Below are 23,976 nucleotides of genomic sequence, written 5' to 3'. Positions count from 1 at the left end.
TTCTTCTCTTCTAAGAACTAATTAAGCAAGAATCAGTTCAGCCATGAGGTACCAGATCTTTGCTAAGTGATCTGCATATGTTATTCCACTCCATTTTGCATTACTCAGCACAGCTCAGCACACATAACTGCACTCAGAGATCTACTTTGCTCTGCTCAGTTCAGGTTGCTGATGCGTGCTCTGGAAATTGTGTCATTTATACAATTTTTCATTTTGCATAATAAGAAAAAGTAACAGAACAAAAATGAAGGTTTATAAATAAAGTATCCCCCCCAAAGTAAATAGCAGTGACATTTAATACTTCCTTTTTAAAACACCAAAATAAAATGAAATAGTCGTTCCCTCAACAAGTGTGTAATGGTGACCTTCTTTATCATTGCTTTGATTTTCTTCTAAACCCAGGCACCATTTATTGGCTACTTTCCAGCATATTTCCATCCCCTCTCCCCCAGCCAACTTTTTGGCTTACTTGGTAACAGCTGTCAGTATTTCTCTTTGCTGCCAGTTAAGAAATGTGCTCATAGTGCAGACCTGGCTCCATCCCACCCAGGGTGCTGAACGCATTAACTTTTTCACACACAGCCTTTGCCAGGCTGCATACTGACTGAAGTCCATCCTGGAGAGTAAAGCTTGCTGCATCACTTGCTTGTATAAGGTGGTGCCAACGGCAGTTGGAGAGACTGTCAACATATTTTAGAAGTCTATGGCAAAGTGATGAATTTTTACTACGTATATCAATTTAATTGGGGGGCAACCCCTCAAAACAAAAAACAAAAAAAACCCCACCAACCCTTCACAACACTTCTACAAGCAAACCAGAAGTGCTTGACTTACTCTTGAATGCAAAAATGCCTCAATCCTTTACACAGTCTGTACTTTAGTTAAATGTCAAAACCATCAAGAATATAAACATAAAAATTGTAATCCATTAGTGGTCACAGTTTTATTTTGCTCTCTCTTGTTTCTAAGAACAGGTTTAGTTTTCCCCCCAAATGGCAACCACACACCACTCCAATGGATGGATATGATCCATTTTATTAAAAAATTCCTGAATCAATTTCCTGGCTTACAGCTAATTCAACCAAGATTCCAGGTGTTCTCACCATAAGAAGGACCTCTTTCAAAAATCTGTCTGGTTTTACAACTGCACACCCACCAGAAATGTCATGAACACTCCAACAAGAGAGCTGAAACTTGAAGCAGTCTGGTGACATTCCAAGTTTTTGAATGGAATGTGAATCCATTAAGATTATTAGGTAACTTTACTGATACACTCAGATTTGTGCCAACGGGTAAGGTTGCCAAAGAAAAGACAGAACAAAACCTGACTTTTGGATTCCAACTCTGGAGTATTTTGGTGTGGAAACTATTTTCTTGTAATTCACTTAAAAAACACACCTTGCTTTCATGGTTTAATTGCGATCTCAGTTTTCAGGAAGCAAAGAGAAATTAAATATATAATTTAAGTTTCTCTTCCGTTCAGCTTTCAGCCTAAATGGCTCTGAACTTTTATTGGCAAAGTAGGGCAGGTAATAACAGCGAACAAGAAACCCATTCTAAGAAGTACTGGCTCAAGTGAACTACCACTACATCATGAGTGACTCAACCATCAACTCAAGGGTGATTACTCTGCAATGATGAAGCCATGCTAATTGGACTGTGGCCTGCTGCCAGCTCCTGTTGGCATGGCCTACAACACCTTTGACTAACAGCCATTTATATCTATCATATCTTTTTTTCTTATTAGGAGGGGCAAATCTTGATGGGAAGTGGAAATAATTTTAACAAAAACAAAACAAAAACCTATGAAACTCTCCAAATGCTATTTAGCTTCTTATCATATATGAAAGATTTTATTAAGCAACCTGCTAAAGATATGGTTCTATGAGTAAGTAAGACAAAAATATGGTTAATGATCATGGAACTTCACAGATCTAAATTTTGTCTTTATAGACAGTATTAATTTTAATAAAAATAGCTACAAAACTCCCATTAGAAAAAAAATATAAAGGCAGTTATTCACAGACAGAAAGAGTTTTAAAATCAATACACTAGTAATTCATGTTATAAAATTCAATGAAAGCAACTTAACTAAGTCCTTGTCATGAGCCATGTTAAAATGTTGATTATTGAGGTACTTTTATAGCATATGAGTACAATGAAAGAAAACCTTAAAACTGGCTTTGAAATCAGGTCACTTAAAAATAATTTTTAGATACGTCTTAGGTTTTTGTCTACTCAACTCCTACTACTATGCCATTTCGACAAGAGTTACTTTAAATAGGACTTACTGGCCTCAGGATTTAAAAAATGTAAGAAGTTTGGAAATAGCTTATGCATTTCAGTTTTAAAATTAGCTATTGCTGTGGCTATTTTCACACCAAATTTCCGTCTCTCTGTATCAGCACCATTCTGCAGCTTTCTGAAGCAAAATTACAATAGTATTAGCTCCCTTTTTCATGGCTTTGCTTTACTTCACTCCTGTCTGAGACTGATGCCCAGATTTCAGGGCTAGAAGTCACCTTTGTATTACTATAAATAAGTTTTGCCTTCAGGCATTTAAAAATTATCAGCATGATTCTAGGACTTGAAAACTTTTTACATGCCGGCAAGTAGTTACCTAGAATATTTTGACTTATTATTTATTTGCCTTTTTTCATCTGGTGCCAAGTCTCACTAATACAACTTGGAAAATTGCACCATAGCTTTTAATGAGGATTCTGAGGTAAGAGCTATTTCATCAGGGAAGACGGCTTTCCATTTATGGCAATAATAACACCTACTGTTTATATAGCATCATCCTTCCAAGAAGTTTAACATATCACATTTCATTAATCTGAACAGCAGCTCTGCAAGTCATGTTGGTAACTAGTATTGCTACTTTCTGCATACTTGTAATGAAAATGAGATCATGAAATTGAGAATAATTTTACCAAAATCCTAATCCTGAAGTCGTTAATGAGCCACATGCATGGTCTGTCACTTCTACAACTTTGTTATGTCCTGTAAACTCCCCTAAGACTCTGTCTGAAAAGTGTGTATTCACAAGCCAAGACAAGTAAGAGAATTTAGTTCACACCTTTTCCTGAGTTCCACGGCTTTCTTCTTTCCTGACCAGTTTGCTTCCCCTTTCTGTGGCTTCTCCTTTAGATCCAAATACATCATCTCTCTTTCTCATCAGCAGGTTTTAGTTTCTCTCTTCCAGTAGGAACTTAGAAAATTTTAAGGACCATAAAATATATCATGGTATAAGACATCTGAGACCAATCAGTTCAATTTTATGACTTTTAGGTAAGGATATGCCTTGCAAAGGTTGAGTATGACTTCTTGGTTGCTTGATTTCATTATTTCTTGGGCACTCATGGATTTTTTTTTTTTTAGGAACTGGCCTTCTGTTGACTGGCTCATCAAATTTTCTTTTTTTTGGATTTCCTCATAAACCCACGTATTAGTCATGATAGGCTAGGATCTCCTGTGGTTAACGAGTAAACACAGAATCTTAGTGGTTTAACCCAATAGTTTATTTATTAATATCAAAGTCTGATCTGAGTAAGATGGCTCTATTCCAACACTGACTCATGGATTTAGGGTGCATTTCCGCCACCTTGAGTACTCTGAAGCCCAGCTAACCTGCTAGGAAAGAACATGAAGAATTCCTACCTACCTGCTCTTAACAATCTAGGGATCTCTGGTGGTACAGCCCTTAAAAAAGTCACATTGTAACCCCAAAAGCAGTGTCTCTCTAGTGGTATGAATCCATCAGGGGCTTGGAGGGAGAAAAAAGGGCAATCTGTCCTGTGAGACTTACAGTCTCAAAACATCTGCTGGAGCCTCCACTTCTGAGTTAGTTCTGACTCTACGGCAATGAGTCTGAGTTCTGAGAATTGTCTTGACTACGTTGGACAAGGAGTTACTAGTTCCTTCTATCATATTTCATTAGATTACTCATAGTCCCACGGCCCAGCTGATCACAAATTTTATCTTCCAGAAAACTCAGGGACAAGGAAAATTGAGGACAGGTGAACACTGGCAGTCTTTATTACAGAATGCAAACACGCTGGAATTTCTGCATACTTAAATGAAATAGTAACATCAACAAACAAGCTACTGGCCCATTCTTCTGTTCCCTTTAGTTTGTTGTTGTTATGTGTGTGGAGTCGCTTGTACAACAGCTCGATCCCTTGCCAATCTGATTGTCTCCGATAGAATGCCTCAAAAATACGCCAATACACTGAGACTACAGCCTTTAGACAGCCTTCAAGTTGTGAACTGAAATCACCCCTTAGACTCAACTTTCAAATGAACAACAATACTACCTATAAGGTCAATAACGTTAGAGGAGGAGGCACGCCACAGAGTAATCAAATCATACATATCAAAAGGGGCAGCATCTTCCCATTGACAGAGATTGTAAGGCAGGAGGGAGAGGAAACAAGGATGGATGGAAAACAGGGACTCCAGGGAAGAAATGAGAAGTGTTGTCACAGTGTGGGCTTTGTAATCAATGTCACAAAAAGTCATGCACGTATGAAATGTTAAATGGAAACCAATTTCTTCTGTAAATTCAAATTTCAAGAAGTTAAAAAAAAAAAAAGTAGTCCACACATTAGCTTTCCTTTCTTCTCCGTGTCTACAAAAGAAGCAAATTGTGTTTTTTCTCCCCAGAGAGTACTGGATGAAATCAGAGTGTCCAGATCACTGAATGGTCATCAGCCTTCATTTTAGCTGTCAGTCTCATCTGACATAGCTTGTTACTCGCTCCTGCTCGAAACTTTCTTAACCTGGCTTTCAGGATACTACACATTCTTGGTTTTCCTCCTACTTCAATGGCTGTTCTTTCTCAGTCTTCCTTCTAGCTTTTCTGTATCTTCCTAACTTTCTGAAGAGATACCACAAAAGTAACCTTAACTATCTTATTGCTTTCATAAAATACGGGGAATGATTCATTTCAGAGACATTAACAGCCTTTCTATTCTTTAAAAGCTTTCAGCCTAGAAGATTCCATACTGTCCTTGTTGGCATCTGTGCTTGGCAGTACTGCTGTAAGAAGGTTCTTTATTACATTCTGTAGCTAACACTTAATGTCAAATACTTTTAAAAAACTTATTTTATACTGGTTTACAAAGTTCATAAAGTCCATATGCATTGTTTTCTTACACCAGACCTTTCCCTTTCCCTTTTGCTTTCCCAATCCCTCTCTCCACCCATCAAATTGTGTGACCCTATGTTTAAGCACCCCCCATCCTCGTACTTGCTCTACAATAAAGGTCCTATACAGTATTTGTCTTTATGAGACTGAGTTCATTTAACATAATGTTCTCCAGTTCCTACTTTTATCTTCAGAATATTTTTGTGCCAGGTTTCTTTTTTGTTTAGCAATAAAGAAATGGAATATGTACCAAAGACATTGAGAGAGATAGAGACAAGACATACACACATAAAATGAACATAAAAAAGAATTCTGAAAGATATCAAATAAATCATAAGGTCTACTTAAACTGATCAAATTAATTTTCACCCTATAGCCAGTCCCTGGATTCTTTCTCTTATCTAAAGAACAGGAGGGCAGAAACAATCAGTTTGAAGAAAGGCAGTGGAACACTGGCAAAATCCTCTCCACAGTGGCTCTTTCCCTGGCCTTCTATGAGGGAGTGAAGTAGCCTTCTTGAACAAAGGGGCTGGTATACAAATCCACTGTGGGCTGCATGTGTTTAAAATGGATACTCTATTTCTAGCTCTCCCTGCTTGAAATATAACAGAGTTTCATCACTGTGATGATGACACTTTGAACATGGTTGGCATCCAGCAGGAAATGGTCTCCTTGACAATAGCTGAGAGAGTGTTCTATGAACTAAGTTCAATCCTAATAAGCTGTGGAGGAATAAGAATGGTTTTGTAATGCTTGATACATGTACTCTTTTCTCTTGATCTCTTAGCATCAAATACACTTACTGATAAGAAATTAAAGAGTCCTGGATGACAGAAGCGGTTGATGCTTGACCACTCACTCACCTAGAGGTTGCCAGCCCAAACCTACCCAGTGCTGCCCAGGAAGAAAGGCTTGGCCATGTGCTTGTGTAAAGAGTCTAAACAAACATCACTGTTGTTGAGTTAGAACTGACTCAGAGCTGACCTTTCAGCAGGTTTGAGGCTATAAATTGTAAAAGAGAAGATCACTCATCTTTCTTTCTCAGAGTAGCTGGTAGATTCAAATTGCCAGAAAGGTACTATCACCTTCAGGGTTAGCAGCACAACCCCCCTCCGAGCTATGCCATCAGAGCTCCCTTTGTTTAAAGTATACATGAAATTATTCAGTCCAATGCCTCATTTACTACTGTTTCCTGCCACACACATCTGGGTGTTTCCTAATGGGAAGCCAACACTCAAGTCCTATAAACACTGGGAATAGCTGCCTTTCCATTTCAAAGGCGGGGTTAAGGGGAAGGGAAGAAAAGACATTTTAATTCTTTTTTGCCTTTCAGAAGGCAACCTCTGTTTTTTTCTGTCCTACTTCTAGTTTAGAGACTACCTGGACATCCAAACTCTCAAACTCAATGTTGTTATGTCAGGACCAAACTCATGGCTGACCTGTCAGCTGGTTTTCAAGGCTGTAATTCACGTGGAGGGGGGTGTGGGGGGAACTACCCATCTTTCTCCTGCAGAGCCACTATGGATATGAACCTCCAGGGTGCTGTATTCTATGAGTGCCTCTAATTTGCTGGTAACTGCGTGGCCATCAGTATTTGTGGGTTGAATCTCATGAGTGGACAGCAGTGAAGGGAAGAGCTGGATCTGGCCTACACTGACAGAGCAGGAAAGTAGAATTGTTAGTAGCTTGCTTTCAGAAGCTTTATAATCCAAAGAAAAACTCCAATTTGCCCATCCTGTCCCCCTGAGAAGCATGTAGCTGGCTGGCCAGGGAGCACAGATGTAGAGGGCAAGGAATTAATCACATTCTTTTCTTATAATATCAAGTGCCACTTAGATTCAGGCAGTTACTTTCCAAGGTAGTGTTGGGGCTGCTGCTTATTTATCACTTAATTCACATTCTATGAAGTAATTTACTGAGTGAAGAGGGACAATTACCACGGAGCCTGCAAGGACATTTCAGTGTGACACAGCAAAGAGAGGAAAAAAATGTGGGCCACATGAGAGGGCTCTGAGCAGAGGGGGAGGGCTGTTCAAAGGAGGCCTCAGAAGCAAAGATAGATAGATAGATCCATAAAGGAAAATACCACTGGGTCTGCAGATCTCATCTGCTGAAGCACTGCCAACATAAAGTCATGTGTTTGTTTTTTTTTTAAAAAAGCATAGCATTACACCTGAAGGTTCCAAATACACAAACAACTACAATGTTTAGAAGCTGTGGATAGAGAAGGGGCAGTGATCATGTACGTGGCCAGGAGGAAGGCAAATTTGTTGACCAAATGCCCCTCATTTCTCAATAACCAAAGAGGATCAAACAGTAGATTCTGATGTGTTGTCTGCACAGTGTGCCTCTTTAAAGAATGTCCAACGCTAGAGAAATAAGCAATTACCAGGAAATTGGTATTAAAAACTCTTAGGTTATGTCATATACATTTAGTTACCCAATTTCTTTCAAATGTCCCTGCCCTGAATAGACCACTGAGAATTGTGCTGTTAACTCAAAGGCTGAGCCACTTGATGGTATAAGTACACCAATGGTTCCTTAGGAAAAAGACGTGCCATCTCCACTGAGTTGGTTCCCACTCCATGGCAATGAGTTGCCTGCATATGAGTGGTACATTATTTACCAGTAATTCAAGGATTTCAGAATTTTAGTGGCTTTTATAGAGAAGAACTAGGGGCCCAGACAGAATTTCAGAGCTAAGTGATATAGGCCTGCAATTAAATGCAAGGGGCCTCAGATGGTTCCGGCTGAGTCATCAAGGAGAATCTAACCTAAATAAAATATAATTTTAATATTCTAATTATGTGAAAAACACTATGAATGAAATGGCTCTTAAACAATCATAGTTAACAAATCAATAGCCCTGTCCTGCAGACAAGATCATGCTGGATAATATAAGTTTTCAAGGTTATTTCCAGAGAATTCCAGAGTTTTGAATAAACAGATACATTCCTCTGATGGACTGAAGAAGAAAGAGCTTTAGATTTGATGAAAGTCTATACTAGGTGGTAGCAACCATGCTGACTGCTCCTGGAAGTGAATGGGTTATGTCTTTCTCTCTCAGTGGGGATGAAGAAGATCTAGCTTAGAACCACCAGGTCAGACCCCAGTTACCATTCTTTATCCTTCCTGTGGTACTGAGTTCATAACTCTTTCTTCAAATTACCTCTTCAATGGGTCTTTCATTTCACTCCTACTACTGTTCATCTTTCTAGTTCTCAAAGTTAGTGGTTTAAGGATTGGTAATAGAGTGTTTTGCGAATATTAAAGGATATTCACACAAAAATGCGGAATGCTTGTGCAGTCCTCACTTTATCAGTTGGCCCCTCTCCTGCTAGGCAATATTTGCTTAATGAGTGACCGGAACCTGGTGGTCTCAGGCCCGTCTCGATTCAATTGGATGCCTTTTGTTAGAGCAAGGCTTTCCGGTGATTTAGTTCATCGGGTGTTATTCTGCTGAGGCTACACCTCTCTGGTTATTCAAATCTTCAAGAAGTTCTCTGGAAGAAAGAAGGACAATCTCCTTTCACTGAATGAGTTTGTTCTGACTAGATGGCAATGAGTGTGCGTTTTTGGTAGAGAAGATGCTCTCTCAGCAACTTCCTTCTGTCTCACACACACTTATAGTTTTATTGACTTGATTCAGTGCTGGTTGTAATCACTGGTGCCTTATGTCAGAGTGATGCGGTCTTTGGCTTCTCACACTCCAGTGAAGTGCTGCTTAGAGTCACGCTGCATACTTCCGAGGGCCATGCCCACAGACTAGGGAGTTGTACTCATGGGGGAGTTCAGTGCATAACCTGCCAAAGTGCTGGTGATGGGCCTGCAGTCACAGGGAAACATTCTGTCCTAAGACAGCTCAGTATCCAGTTGAAATGAAAATTAAGGATGAGAGGAGAAAAGGGGTTGTGCACACAGTTCAAAGGGTGACTATTTAATAGTGTGCCATTGTGAAGCCCACTCTGACTTCCTGTAGCTCAAATAATCTAACTGAATGTCATCTCTGGACCTTCAAGTACAGAAATGACCAGATTCACTGAAGTAATTAAAAAAAAACCAACTAGGGTATTTTCAAGAATAGTGAGAAAAGCAAGTTTACACTTCCTTCTTAGAATGTTGCTATATTAACTGTGAAAATTACAGGTTGCTCTTATTTTCCCCCCAAGCAGGGATGGGGCTGTGAATTCTTTCATTCTTTTACTCTCAAGGGAAATCTAGCAATCCTTAAAACCATCTGAAAGAGCAAAATCATAGCAACCGTCACAGTGATTCAGATCCCACATCGAGGTCTGTATCACACACTGACTGAACTACTCAAAACCCGAAGAGTAAGTGAACTAGAAACTACAAGTAACCTTGAGCCACAGGTGAGGCGCGGTTCCCTTCAAGTTAGGGGCTGTGTTCAGACTCGTGGCTCTGAGACTTCGAGTGCATAAAACAGAAACTGGTTACACCGCAAACCTAATGTGTGGGTGGCTTGGACATAAACCCTTGAGTGAAGACATGTTGTCTACCTTCTAGTTTCCAGAAGGCCAATTTTCTACCAGCCAATATATCTCCATTGACAACCACTGGGAGAAACCAAACAACCGTACCTCCTCAGGCAAGCTGACCACCAAGTCATGTTTCGTCTGTCCAACCAGCGCCTGCCAGAAGTATTCACTGCATGCAGCCAGCACAGCCCGGTGGGCCCGGAATTCCTTCCTCTCCACGATCAAAGTCACGTCACAGAGAATATCCTTTTTCCGCTGGTCATTGAGGCCCAGGAGGATGTTGGTGCAGTGGACTGTGGACTCATACACATACATGGGGGAGTCAGGCTTCTCATCCACAGACATGCCGTTCACACCCTGAAAGAAAGGAAGGCCTGATCACTACATCCATTAGAGTCAGAGAGAGGAGGCACAGGGCATCCTGGTTCCAGTGTCTTCCAGCAAAAAGGAACTGCCAACCAGCAGAGTCAAGCTCACTTAGCACACTCTCAGAACACTTACCTGCAAAGTCGTGATGTGTGACAGACCTTTAGCATTCCACTCACTGCAGCCTTTTACCTCACAGTAACAAAACCAGATTTTGAGAATGTACACAGAATTTTTAAACACAGAGGTACAACTTTGTCACTTTGATATGGCTATAAGATTAAAAAGGAACTTCTACTATTTATAAATAGCACCAATTCAAGAACTAATCGAGATTTGTGTTAAAGAGGAAATGAATCATTTTAAAGTGTTTGCAATGCTGTGCTGGTGAGGGACACATAATGTTCCTAAGTTGAAATCTGGTTAAAGTGTCAAAGTAAATATCTAATCAAAGTACATAATTTAACAAATTCAGCTTTACAATGGCTCCTCTTGCTATTTCAGATAAAGCACAGCCAGCATAATATGATCATTGCTTGGCTCTGAAAAGTATATGGAATTGTACTGTCACTATCCTTTCTTGTGCTGCACCTTGACCCTTCCAAGCATGATGTCCCTCTCCATGGACTGGTCCCTCCTTGCAACATGTCCAAAGTATGTCAGATGGAGCTTCAGAATCCTTGCATCCAAGGCGCAGCCTGGTATCACACTCTCCAGGACACACCTGTTTGTTCTCTTAGAAGTCCATAGTATATTCAACACTGTTCTCCAGCATCACAGCTCAAAGACATTAATTCTCCTTTTCTCAGCAGCCGTAGTCACTGTCCACCTTTATGATGCATAGCATATAACTGTGAAGATCATGGCCTGGATCAGGCACACCTTAATATTCAGAGACTGACATTGTTGCTCTGGAGAGGTCCCTGATAACAGTCTTTCCCAATGTAATTAGTCTTTTTATTTCCTGGGTGCTTATAGAGTAATTTTTATATAAAAAACGATGTATTTAACAGTGAAGATCACTGTTATAAAAGGAGTGCTTTCAGAGCAGAAACACAAGTGGTTGAGCTGAACAAACAGAAATTTTTCTTTCACAGTTTAGGAAGCTAGAAGTCTGAACTGAGGACACTTAATAGCAGAATAATATCATACAGCATCCTCTCTGTCTGGTGCTTTGCACTTAGACTAACATTTCAAGGTCCTTTCATGTTAAGGTTAATGCGTGAGGAGTTGCACTGCGAATGGACAGCTGCTTTGGGGGACAAAGATGGGAAAACCTGAATTTGAAGCTTCTGAAAGTCAGCTGGAGGGCCAACTGTGAGTAGGTTTTGACTGGATGGCAATGTTGTTATGTGCTGTTGAGTTGCCTGTGACTCACAGAGACCCTACGTACAACAGCTCTGAAGGCTGCCCTGTCCTGAGCGAGGCTCACTGACTCTGACACACCTACCTCATTGTCCCAGTTACGGTGCAAATGAGTTTTTTTATGTTATGGCACATATCAGCACTTCATTTTTATTTCAAAATAATATTCCATTGCATAGTCATACTCAATTTAACTTATCTACTAATAAATTAGGCAATTCTGATGGAGCACATGGAATTAGGTTGCTAATCCAAGAGTAGCTGTGAGGGAGAAGATGGGTAATTTATAGCCTTGGGAGCCCAAAAGAGGGTAAACTATCAGTCAGCTCTGAATATTTAGGGGAACCCCCCCCCCCATGCTCCACTAGCAGGGTCAGCGATGGGTCAGTTCTAACTTGATAGCCTAAAACAGTATCATCATACTAAACGGAGTTCTGGTGGTTTAGTGGTAAAGAATTGTGCTGTCAACACAAAGGCATGCTGTTAGAATCCACCAGTCACTCTACAGGAGAAAGATGGACAATCTCTTCCCATGTGACTTACTGTCTCTGAAAACCTGCTGGAGCGTCAGCTATGGGTCAGTCCTGACTAAACAGTACATAAGAACATCACAGCAAATATAACCTAATTACCATTAACACAACTTAATCCTGCCTCACTAATGCAGAGAGGTCAGAATTTATAACACATCACAAAATGGAGCATAGTTATAGCTGATCACACAATTCTGGGAATCATGCCTGCCTAATCAGAAGGAACACACAATTCAATCCATGACAATTTTTTAAAAAATTTAAATAGTGTCCACTGAGATATTTTAAAACAGCATACATGAATATTTTAAAATGACCTAATTTATAAAATTCTCATCACTGGGCCAATTGGCAGCACCATAATAGATGGAAAAGAGATTAAGGTTGTTAACAATTACAGCTTGCTTGAATCCACAATCAACACTCTTGACACCAGCAGTCAGGAAATCAAAAGACGAATTGCATTAGGTAAATCTGCTGTCAGGGACCTTTCCAGAGTTCCGAGAAGCAAGGATGTAAGTCTAGAGGCTAAGGTGCGCCTTATCCAGGCCTTGTTTTTCACAATTTCTTGCAACGCATCAGAGAGTTCAACAATGACTAAGGATGACTGAAGAATTGATGCCTTTGAGTTGAGGTGCTGAAGAAGGGTTTTGAACATATCATGGACTGCCAAGAAAATAGGTCTATCTTGGAGAAAGTGAAACCAAGCTTTTCCTTGGAGGCTAGGATTTTGAAGCTCCATCTCATATACTTTGGGCATGTGGCCAGGAGAGACTACTCCTTGGAGAAGGACATCCTGCTCGGAAGGGTGGAGAGAAAGAGCAGGGGAGGAAGACCCTGGAGGTGATGGACTGATACAATAACTGGGGCAATGGAGATAGGTGTGTCAGTGAGACTGGCTCAGGACAGGCAGGGTTCAGAGCTGTTGTACATGGGGTCACTATGAGTTGCAGATGAATCAAAGGCACTTAACAACATATATACACACAATTTTGTATGTATACAACCTAGAAACTAACATCACATTCATGATAGTTACCATATTAATCACCATGCCCACAGTAGACAGTGTATGGTGGAGCTCCCAGTTTAAGACAGGTTTGGAAGCAGGAGTGGCATCCACTTCCTAAACCACCTGCCTCTGTAAACTCTATGAACTTGGGAGAAATGATGACAGTTACAGAAAGGCTTCAGGTCTTTTGTTCATAAGGTCGCTATGAGCCATGCTCGACACAGTCCTCATCATCAACAAAAACAGTAACAACGTTTCCTGACATGGAGACTCTCATCCTGGTGGAATCTATAGTAATTCCACTTCTCGCATTCTGGATAGTGAGAATGTGGTGTTTTATTTTGACTAGTTTCTATTGCTGTACTTTCAAGTTCACTAATTTTTTCTTCTTCAATGTCTACCAATAATCTCTTACAGTGTGTAATTTTCATTTTATTCAGATGGTTATAATCTTTAAATGTTTTGAGAATTTTTAATATACCTTTCAGGTATTTATCTAACATATTAAATATTTTCTCTAACTTTTTGGACATATGAAATAGTTAGAAAAGCTGTTTTTAGTGTGCCTGCTTGTTAATGGTAATATTTCCATCAGTTCTGGTTCCTGTTTGATTTGATTGGTATTTCTCTTCTTTATGGATATTTTTCTGATCCTTTGCATGACCTGGTGGAGCACTGGTTGCAAAATCAGGCAGCAAGCTGCACTGTTAACAGCTGAAAATCCCTGGCAGTTTGTACCCACAGGCAGCTTTGCTGAAGAAAGAACACAGGTTAAAATCCACAGCCTTTGAAATCTGATCGTCATTATGTGTTGGAACCAATTCCGCAAGATTGAGTGTTTTCTTCTTTTTCTTTTAGTTTTGCTTTACATGTCTCAAAATTTAAAACTAGATGGTGGTGGTGTTGAGTACCATCGAGTCAGAATCAACTCATAGGTGATCTTTCAGCAGCTTTTCAGATGCAGTAAATCACATGGGAGGAGACTGCTATTTTTTTCCCCGTGGAGCAGGTGGTGGCTTTTAACTACGTACTACTGTATCATTACTGGGCCAACTGGCAGCACCATGATGGATGCAGAAGAGACTGAGGTTGTTAACAAATTCAGCTTGCTTTACTCCACAATTAACACTCTTGGCACCAACAGTCAGGAAAACAAAAGACAAATTGCTTTGGGAAAGTCTGCTAACAAGGACCTCTTCAAAGTGCTAAATAGCAATGATTTCAATCTAGAGACTAAGGTGCACATGATCCAGGCCATGGTCTTTGCAATTATTTGCAACAAATCAGAGTTGGATAATGACTAAGGATATCAGAAGAAGAATCGGTGCTTTTGAATTGTGGTGGTTGGGAAGAGTATTCAACATACCATGGACCACCAGGAGAACACATAGGTCTATCTTGGAGAGGGCAAAAGTTAAGTTTCTCCTTGAGGCTGGGATTTTCAAGCTGCATCTCACATACCTTGGGTACATGGCCAGGAGGGACCAGTCTTTGGAGAAGCACATCATGCTTGGAAGGGTGGAGAGAGACAGCACAGGAAGAGGGTGAGTTTGATGGACTCAGCAATGGGATTAGCTGTATCAGAGTCAGTGAGACTGGTTAAGGACAGGGCAGGGTTCAGAGCTATTATACATAGGGTTGCTATGGTGACTCGATGGCACATAACAACAATCCATTAGGTTGGGAAAGCTGTTTGCCTAATGTTAAGAAGCTGAGCTGCAATCCCAAAGGCATACAGCTCGAACACACCATGGGAGAAAGATGGACGATTTCCTCTAGGCAATTTACTGCCTCTGAAAACTCTCTGAAGGGTCAGCCATGGGTTGATGCTGACTGGCTGACAAACCACCACCACCACCACCACCACCACCACCACCACCACCACCACTGAGTTGGGAGTGTAGCTCCTTACCATTAAGCCACCACAACTCCCCTAGATAGGAGACATTTTACTTAACCAGATGGTGCATATTTCTGTATTCCTATAAAGAGTCTTCTTGACCTTTGTTCTAAGTCAGAGTTGAATTACTTGGAAATGGTTTGATCCTTTCGGGTCCTCCATTTGAAGTTTGTTAAGGGGGAGCAGCCGTGTAGGGATACTTCTTCCCCAGAACTTACTCAAAACTCTTGAGTGCTTTCCTCAGTGCCTCTTGGATTCTGTGTTTTTTTTTTCAGCCTGACTAGTAGGAAAAGGCACTATTCCTGGCTCTTCCTGAGCTCTGACTACTGTTACTTTTATCTTTTCAGATGATTCTTTTCCAATCCTTGTGTAATTTTTATCACAAACACGGGCTGCTCTTGTGGGAAGCTGAAGCAGTCCCCATGTGTAGTTGACTTTTCTGTTCTTTGAACTCTTGCCAGCATGATTTCTCCAGACTCTCAGCTTTACCTCTTCAAGTTAGGAGTCAGTCAACCTCTTCCTTGGTTTCCCCTACACGTTCTATAGATTGGAAACTCTCAAAGCACAGTGGACTTAGCTTGTTTATTTTCCTTCTTTCGAGATCACTGTCTGCTGTTGCCTAGCATCCAATGCCTAGGAGGGTAACTCTAGTACCCATTATTCCATCTTGGCCAAAGCAGAAATTGAGGATTTTTTTCTTTATACTAAAATTACCTAAGGCAACTCCATGATAAATGTATCATATAGCTAACCATACAGTGTATATTTAGCTATAAATGATAGTTTCTAATACACTATTATGACAATGTTTCTACAAAGAAGTTAACTAATCCTTGTGTTGATAAGGTGTTGTTGATAAGGAGTTGACTCCAGTAACCCTATGAATGGATTTGAATCTTTCCCTATCTTGCACTATCCTTGAGATATATGATATGATCCAGTCCATTGCTAAAGTCATTGTGTCAATTCATGTTTGGTTGGTTGTTGTTTTTTTTTTTTTTGAGGGGGTCTTCCTCTCTTTCTCTGACTCTTCGTCTTTTCCAGGATGATGTCCTTCTGCAAGGACTGGCCTTCCTGACAATAATGCCCAAAGAATGTGAGGTCAACTTTCACTACTTTTTGCCTATAAAGAGCCCTCCATGGTAGCATTTCTTATTGATCTTTAGGGAATTCCAAGAACAGAGAAAACTTTATTATGTGGAATCAATTTTGTGCAGTTAGAACGTGTTATCAATGACAGAACTCCGTTATCTTGGGAGAATAATGGGCAATCTCCTCCCAGGCGGTTAAACTGCCTCTGCAAACCTGCTGGAGGGTCAGTTATGAGTTGATTCAGAATTGCCAGCACATACCAACTAAGACAATTCAGTTACAGTTACCATAATCTAAAGGGTCAGATCTAGTATATATGGCTTCTATTTATACCGAAGAAATTCCTACTAACGTCTTTGTTTTCTAATGTTGTTCTAATGTGTACTATCAAGGAGGAATTGCCCCACTGCTGTTAAACACATAGGAGGAGATTGTTCATCCTTCTCCTGTGTTATTTTCTAATAAGAAGGCAAATATTTTCAACTATGGCTTTATTTTCAGAATTTTCTTATTACAGGAGATAGTACGCATATAACCCTTCACTACCACAATTATGCAGTCAAGTTTCCTGCACTTGTGGAAATTGCAGGGGTCAGCACATTGGGAGTGCAGTGGATGGACCTCACTCTGGGAAAATCACCTTCTTGATCATTGTATTCCCTCTGCCAGGAAAGTATTGGAATTTTCTTATCGCCCATCTAGGGTTTTAAGTCTGATTTACCTTTTTTCTTTTTGATTCTTCCCTTTTCTATCACATCTGTTGTTATTTTCAGGTGCCATCGTGTTGGGTATGTCTCATGGTGACCTTACGAACAACCGATCTGAACTCTGCTGTATCCTCGTTATCTCTGCCACTGCTCCAGGCACTGTGTCAATCCATCTTATTGATGGGTTTCCACCCTTTGGTGGTCCTCCACCTTTCCAAGCTTGATGCCTTTATCCAGGGGCCTCCGACCAACATGCCCAAAGGCTGCGAGATGAAGCTTTGCCATCCTTGCCTCTAAGGGGCTCCTTAGTTAACATTTCATCCAAAACACATTTGTTCTTTTGCAAATTCATGAGATTATTCAATTTTCTTCTCTAAACATCACAACTCAAAAGCATTGATCCTATCACATTTAGTTTTCTAAATTAGTTTGTAGAAACTTTTGAGCATTTTTCTTATCATAATACTTTGCAGGGAGCAGGCATTTCAAACTAGGTGGAAATATGGAAAGCAGTCTGAGACTATAGAAATCTTTTCCTTAAAAGGTTGACTACTGAAACATCCATTGATTCAGCAATATCACTAGGTATATACCTTAAGGAAATAAGTGTTGTGACATGAACTGATATATGCAATCCGTGTTTATTGCAGCATTATTTATAACAGCAAAGAGACTATGCTGAGTGACATAAATCAGTCACAAAGGGATAATTATTATATAAAGTCACTATTATTAAGAAGCTCAGAAAAGGTTTACACACAGATATAATCATTCTTGGATAGTTACCAAAGTTAGGAAGGGAAGGAGTGGAGAGTAAAAATTAGGAAATAAATGTGTAAATTAGGTGATGGGAAAGGCAAGATACTACAAGGAGTTGATCAGACATTGTAACTAATTAATTAAATTAATTAATTTCAATAAAAATTAAGTGCAAACAACTAATGTTCTAGGACTTAGGTGGGTGCTTAATTCAAAACAAGCAGCAGACTTAGAAATGGATCATTTTTTTTCTATAACATTTATGGAGAAATGCATATTAATGCACCTGTGTCAAGAAGAGGGAAGCGAGTGATGAAGGACAAAAAGCCAAAGTTCTTTAGTGAAACATGAAATGAAAGGAAAAAAGAGAGAAATGAAAGTGAGATGCAGTGGAGAAAACAGCAGACCCGAGGTCTGGGGCTTTTGGTCTGGTTCTGGCAGTGACCAGTTGGTGGATATGGACAAATCACTTAACTTTCTCCGAGTTTACTTCCACGTTTGTAAAAGGAAAAGTTTAGAGTAGAAGTCAAGCAAATTTCTAGCAGCTATATGGTTCTATGGATGGATAAATCAAGGGAGGAAAGTACACTTAACTCTACGTAGGGAAGGAACACTAAAATTTTAATTGAGATAAGGCAGGAGTTTTTGTTTAGTGTTTTTAAGACAATACATATGCCTCATCTGTTCTCTATGGCTTAGCAAAAACAGAGATTAAATGATTAAATGGGGTGTCCAAAATAATAAGGAAACTAAATCCTTGTAAGAGAAATGGAATAGGAGTCCTATTGGTGCAGTGATTAAAGCATGTGCTGGTTAACCGCTTGGTTGGCAGTTCTAACCCATCTGCTACTTCACAGGAGAACAATATGGAAATCTGCTGCCATAAACATTACAAACTTGGAAGCACTGTCTCTAACAGGGTTGTTGTTGGAATCAACTTGATGGGAACGGTGCTGTTTGGCTTATAAGAAAAGGAATGAGACCTCCACCTATGTTTCCATAGTTATAAGTTAGGGAAATCTAGATGGATGGAGCAGAATGTCCTTGAGTAAGAAGAGAAGAAAAAGGTCTTTTGCAGTAAGATTACATTTGGCAAGTGCCAAACCCAATCCTAAAAGAACATTTTAGCACAGTGGGTGAGGCTGATGTTATTGACTCCTCCAGGCTTGGCTCTCTTAGCCTAGAGATTTATTCTAAGAAAACAAAGCAAATGTTTATGAGCTAGAAGAATATGTCACCTATCTATCTATCACTGGTCTGACCACTTCATGGCAGCAACTGACACTGACCTCTTCTAGCAGCAGCGGTCATCAACACTGGCAAAGCAAAGACCGTAGATGGATGACCAGATGGCAGTTGACAAGCAAGGCTGTTTCTCTCTGGACTCTTAAGACAGCTGAGGTGACCTTAAGAAGAAATCTCATACTCTGTTAATGCGGTAGATAGGAGTAAATCAAAGTGTGACAACAAGTACACTCCAAGCCAAGACGATGAGGTGGGTCACAGCAGCTCCACGAACATGGATATCTGCTTTTCGGGTCCAAACTCTCAGTTTTAAAAGACATTTGAAGAAGTATTAAATATGTTGATTAAATGATCCAAAATCCAAAACTCACATGAAGCTGTTGCTAGACTTTAGCCTGCCTGAATATTTTACTGCTTTTATTACATTATTCCTGGATAATCCTTTCTTATTCCATGCCAATACCACTATTTTCCTCCTGGCCTTTACATTTCTAATGAGTTTTATCACATCCCTCCCTATTGGCTTTTCTTCAGGCATAATGGAGCACAGTTTCTTTCCCTTCCTCTAGAAATCCGTCATCCCTTCCCCTACTCTAATACTGTGGGCGCTCTCCTCTCAACTCTGTCCAATTTATCTGTTTTGACTGACCCACGTGCCAAAATGAATCTGACTTCTCCTATCAATGGATGCTAAGATTTAAAAATGTCACACTTAGGTTTCTTTCTCCATTTGTCTTACCCTCATTAACAAAACATCCTTTCTCCCACCCTAACAGTATACATTTTAAAATCTGCAGCAGCTCCTATGGGATCTAAGAATGCAACACACTGTAGTGAGTAACTGCACCCAGAATAGCACGGAGGAGTGTGACAGCCAGTCTTTACTCTAAGCATTAGACAATGTGTTAAAGTATGTAGACATTAGCTGAAATCAGATTGTAAGGAAGCTTTCCAAAGGTTCTGATTTGGGTTTTGGCTGGATCTCAGTCTTCTTTCTGTAGGCCAAAAAAACCAGCTGCACATGAACACACACATCCACCCCAATCATCTTATCATATGGTTCAGCAGTAAAAGTTAATTACTATTATTTTGTCATAAGTATGTTCATCGCCTCAAAAAAAGCTGCACAGACTAAAACTCCATGCCCTCAGAGGTATTCTACTATTGGATGTAAATTCATTCATTCACTTATTTGCTCATTTATTAGCAGGTCATATTTGGATATTAAAGTGTCTAAATTATTTCTGAAGGAAAAAATATAAAGCAAAAAAAAAAGAAATCTGTGGTAGGAAATCTAGACTTCACAAAAAGCAGAATGCTAAGTTTTGCTAGACTTGTTAATGTCTAGAATGTTTCACATGAAAAGAAATGAAAATGCTTGCAGGTAATGAACAGGACCAAATTATAGGCCATTTCATCTGAAATTCCAACTACATTTCCCCGAGAAACAGTGCATTAAGCAAATACGTCTGTGAATCAAACATGAAATTATTTAGTAATGGTTGAGTAAATTTCTGCTCTTATCAATCATACTTTTTTATTTTCTTAAAATTATTTACTATACCTCTGCAAAGATTAATTCTTATAAAAGAAAGTTATCAAGTCTACAGAAATTTTAAAGTGCATAGTGCTATTAAAATTACTAAGTTATTACTTTTGGACTGGAAACACTTTTCAACTGCATCAAGACTCAAACTTCTTACTTAAAGTGGAAAAGTGATACAATTTCAGTATTTTTTAAATGGAAAACTGCAGTGCCTGCCACTTAATGTCTCTAATGCTTCAGAAAGCTAAAGTTAAGGGCCTGACATAGAACAGCTAAAACATTTCATGTTCTTTATTTACTCAAACACTCCATCTGCGTGTGTACTAGTTAGTGCCAAGGGAACTGAAATTTAAGGCTGTTGTTAGGAGGAAGCACTTGCAATAGTATCATCAAATCCTTAATAGCTTTGAATGGTTCTTGTATTTCAATAAAAACTTCCATTTTCCTTGACCTTTCAGGAGGAAGTTCAACTTACTGACAATTTGTAACAATGGTTTATATGCATTAATGAAAAAAAGGGATAATCAATAAAAATATATATTTTTTTTTGCTAATTTTTGTTGTTGATGTTGATTTTCTTAACCATTCCTGTGAACAGAGTAAAATTTAAAAAAAATCTAGTAAGAAAAACAGTGACAACTACTGGCATTTTTCTTACATTTATATACAAACTATGTCAAGAAGAAGAGTCTAACATAGAGGCTGATTTGGAAGAAATATTATAATGTTAATAGCCAACTGTATGTATAAAAAGGTAAGAAAGATTTAAACATATATTACACACCCACCATACTGGAAAGAATCTGAAAATTTTACAATGTCAAGTTATTTGTGAAGATCTAAAACAACAGAACTCTCATACAATCATGTTGGTTCTAGTACTTTGGAAAATAACTTGACATTATTTGTTAAGTTTGGCAGGGAGTTCTGGTGGCTAAATGGGTAGGGAGCTGTGCTAACAACCCAAAGACCGACAGTTTGAATCCACTGCTGCTCTGCAGAAGGAAGATGGTCAATCTTCTCCTGTGCAATTTACAGCTTCTGAAAACCTGCTAGTGGGTTCTAACTCAATGGCATTTAATATTAATATCATCATCATCATCAACAGTAAAGTTAGGGATGTTAGATTATTATTCAGTAATTCCATTCTGAGAATATGGCATAGTTCAGAATCAGAAAAAAGTGTGCATCAGGGGGGTATCCTTTCATTATACTTATTCCAACATTCCAAGAAGCTGGAATATATGAAGAATAATTCAGCATTAAGGAGTAGAGGAAGATTCATTAATATAACCTGTGATGACACTTGCTGAAAGTGAAAGGAAATGGAAGCACTTACTGATGAAGATTCCTTTGTTATGGAATATACTTCAATTTAAAAAAAAATAAAAATCCTCACAGGTGGACCAATAGCAACATGCCAATAAACAGAGAAAAGCCTTTAAGTTGTCAAAGCCTTAATTTCCCCCTACTATTTAATTTACAAAATTCAAATACAAATTTGAACAAATTCTCTCAATTTCCCTCACCTCCCCCCCATCAAACTGTACAGCCCAATGATTAATCTCACCTTCCCCCTGCACATCCACATCCCTCTGCTTCCAGCCTCTCCCCCACCCCCCTTCCGGATCCTTATACTTATTCTACAATAACAGTTTTATACAATTTTATCCTTATGTGACTGAGTTAGTTAATTTAGCATAATGCTCTTCAGTCCCTCCCAAGTTAGGTAATAATTTACAAAGTTATTGCTTCTGCGTGTTGCATAGTATTCCATTGTGTAAATGTATCATCATTTCTCAATCCATCGTTTGTGGTTGGACATTTGTGATCTTTCCATGTTCTTTCAATGGTGAACAGCGCTGCTATGAACACTGGTGTACAAATCTCAGTTTGTGCCACAGTTCTCATATTCTCAGGGTATATTCCAAGTAGTGGACTAGCTGTGTCATATGGAATTTCACCTTTTTTAGGAAGTGCCAAACTGCCTTCCAGAACTTGAATCCATAATCAATGCTCACGGAAGCAGCAGTCAAGAAATGAAAAGCTGTGTTGTACTGAGCAAATCTGTTGCAAAACGTTATCTTTAAAGTATTAAAAAGCAAAGAGATCCTTTGAGGAAGAAGGTCCACCTGACCTAATACAAGGTATTTTCCATTATCTTTGTTCTTTTAGTTGCTGTCGAGTTGAGTATGACTCACAGTGACCCTGTGAACAATAGGCTTGAATCCTGTGCCATCCTCATCACTTCTTATTTGTATCAGTCACCTTATACGTGTACAAAAGATGGCTCATCATTAAGGAAGATAAAAAAAGGGATACTTTTGAATCATGGTGTTAGTAAAGCCTACACCATGGGCTGCCAGACAAAGAACAAATTTGTCCCAGAAAAAGTGTGGCCAGAAAGCTCCTTAGCAGCTAGGATGGGAATAGGAAGGACCAATCTTTGGAGGAGAACATCTTACTAGATAGGGAGTTAGTTAAAAAAAGATAAAGACCCTCAATGATATAGACTGACACATAATGGCATCAAACAGCAACAACCGTCAGGGGGATGCAGAAGCTGGCAGTGCTTTGGTCTGTAACACACAGGGTGGTTAGAGCCACAATTGATGGTGTCTAAGAACGAAAATTTCATTTCGAGGTTACACCTTAGAGAAAAATCTGTATGTTTATATTCAGAACCTTATACAGGAATGTTTTTATAATAGTGTTTTTTAGAACAATCTCTGACTGGAAACAAATAATGCCCATCAGTAGAAAAGCCAATTAGAATCACAATGCAATACCACCTATGAAAATCACAGACCTAATAATGAATGTTGAGCCAGTCACAAAATAAAAGCATACTGATTCTAGTCAGGCCAAGTTCAAAACAAGTAGCTCAAATAACGAAGAATTCTATACAGGCAGTAAAACTATCAAAGACAAGACTCAGAACAGAAGTTCCATGTGGGAAGAAGAGTTGTGCTTGGAAAGGAGCAAGTGGGGGAGAAAAGTCTTAATAGATGCCGTCACATGTTACACTTCTTGATATTAGCATTCACTTTGTAATGGGCATTTACACATTTATGTTTTGTTCACTTTTCTGTACCTATTTTATGTCTTACGACTTAAAAACCCTACACTGTCCCTGAGAAATCAAAGCTACATTTCACTGCTGGAAAAGGTTAACAACTCAAGTGTTTATTGAGAGTCTGACTCAGGCTCTGTGGCTTAATAAAAAAAGTCTTACCGTGGACAACAGGTACATGGACATGAACATGAACATATACATCTATATGATACAGCCTAAAATGTAATGACAGAAGTATCCTTAAAAACAACATTATCAAAACAAGTCCAAATTGTTGTTGTTAAGTGCTGTTGATCTGTCGATCACAGATGACTCACAGTAATCCTATGAACAAAATACCTGAACACTTGAATAACTTTCATTGTTTCTCAAGTTCATAGGGTTTCCAGAGGCAAGCTATTTCAGAAGTGGATGCCGCTCCTGCTTGCAAGCTTGTTTTAATCAGAGAGCTCCACCAAACACTGTCCACAAGGGGTAGGCATTATCACACTTGACACATTAGTGGCACAGTGTTTAGCATCACAGTAACCACAAGTTACCTCTGTACAGCAAATAGACAGACCAGCGCTATGCTACTTCGAAGGATGTTTGACCAAGATCAACTAAAACTGCGTTTTTAAATAGGAGGCTGGAACATGTACGGCCAAGCACAATCAATAAGAGTGCATCTAAATTCCAAAATCAATCTCCATAATAGTCTATGTGTTTCCTACTGCCAAAGGGGCCCTTT

General features: G+C 39.3%; 1 protein-coding gene across 1 annotated transcript in view; it reads right to left on the bottom strand.

The window, feature by feature from the left end:
* BACH2 (BTB and CNC homology 1, basic leucine zipper transcription factor 2) overlaps positions 1 to 23,976 on the bottom strand; it is a 255,438-nt gene that overhangs the window by 127,006 nt on the left and 104,456 nt on the right. The window contains exon 2 of the mRNA XM_006881215.1: positions 9,748 to 10,002. Within this exon, the coding sequence (XP_006881277.1) occupies positions 9,748 to 9,990 (243 nt within the window). The 5' untranslated portion in view covers positions 9,991 to 10,002. The remainder of the gene's footprint in view (positions 1 to 9,747; positions 10,003 to 23,976) is intronic.

Source organism: Elephantulus edwardii, unplaced genomic scaffold (genome assembly GCF_000299155.1).
Source record: "Elephantulus edwardii isolate Elephantulus edwardi_28Jun2011 unplaced genomic scaffold, EleEdw1.0 scaffold00013, whole genome shotgun sequence".
Lineage (NCBI taxonomy): Eukaryota > Metazoa > Chordata > Mammalia > Macroscelidea > Macroscelididae > Elephantulus > Elephantulus edwardii.
This window is presented reverse-complemented; position numbering and strand designations above follow the sequence as displayed.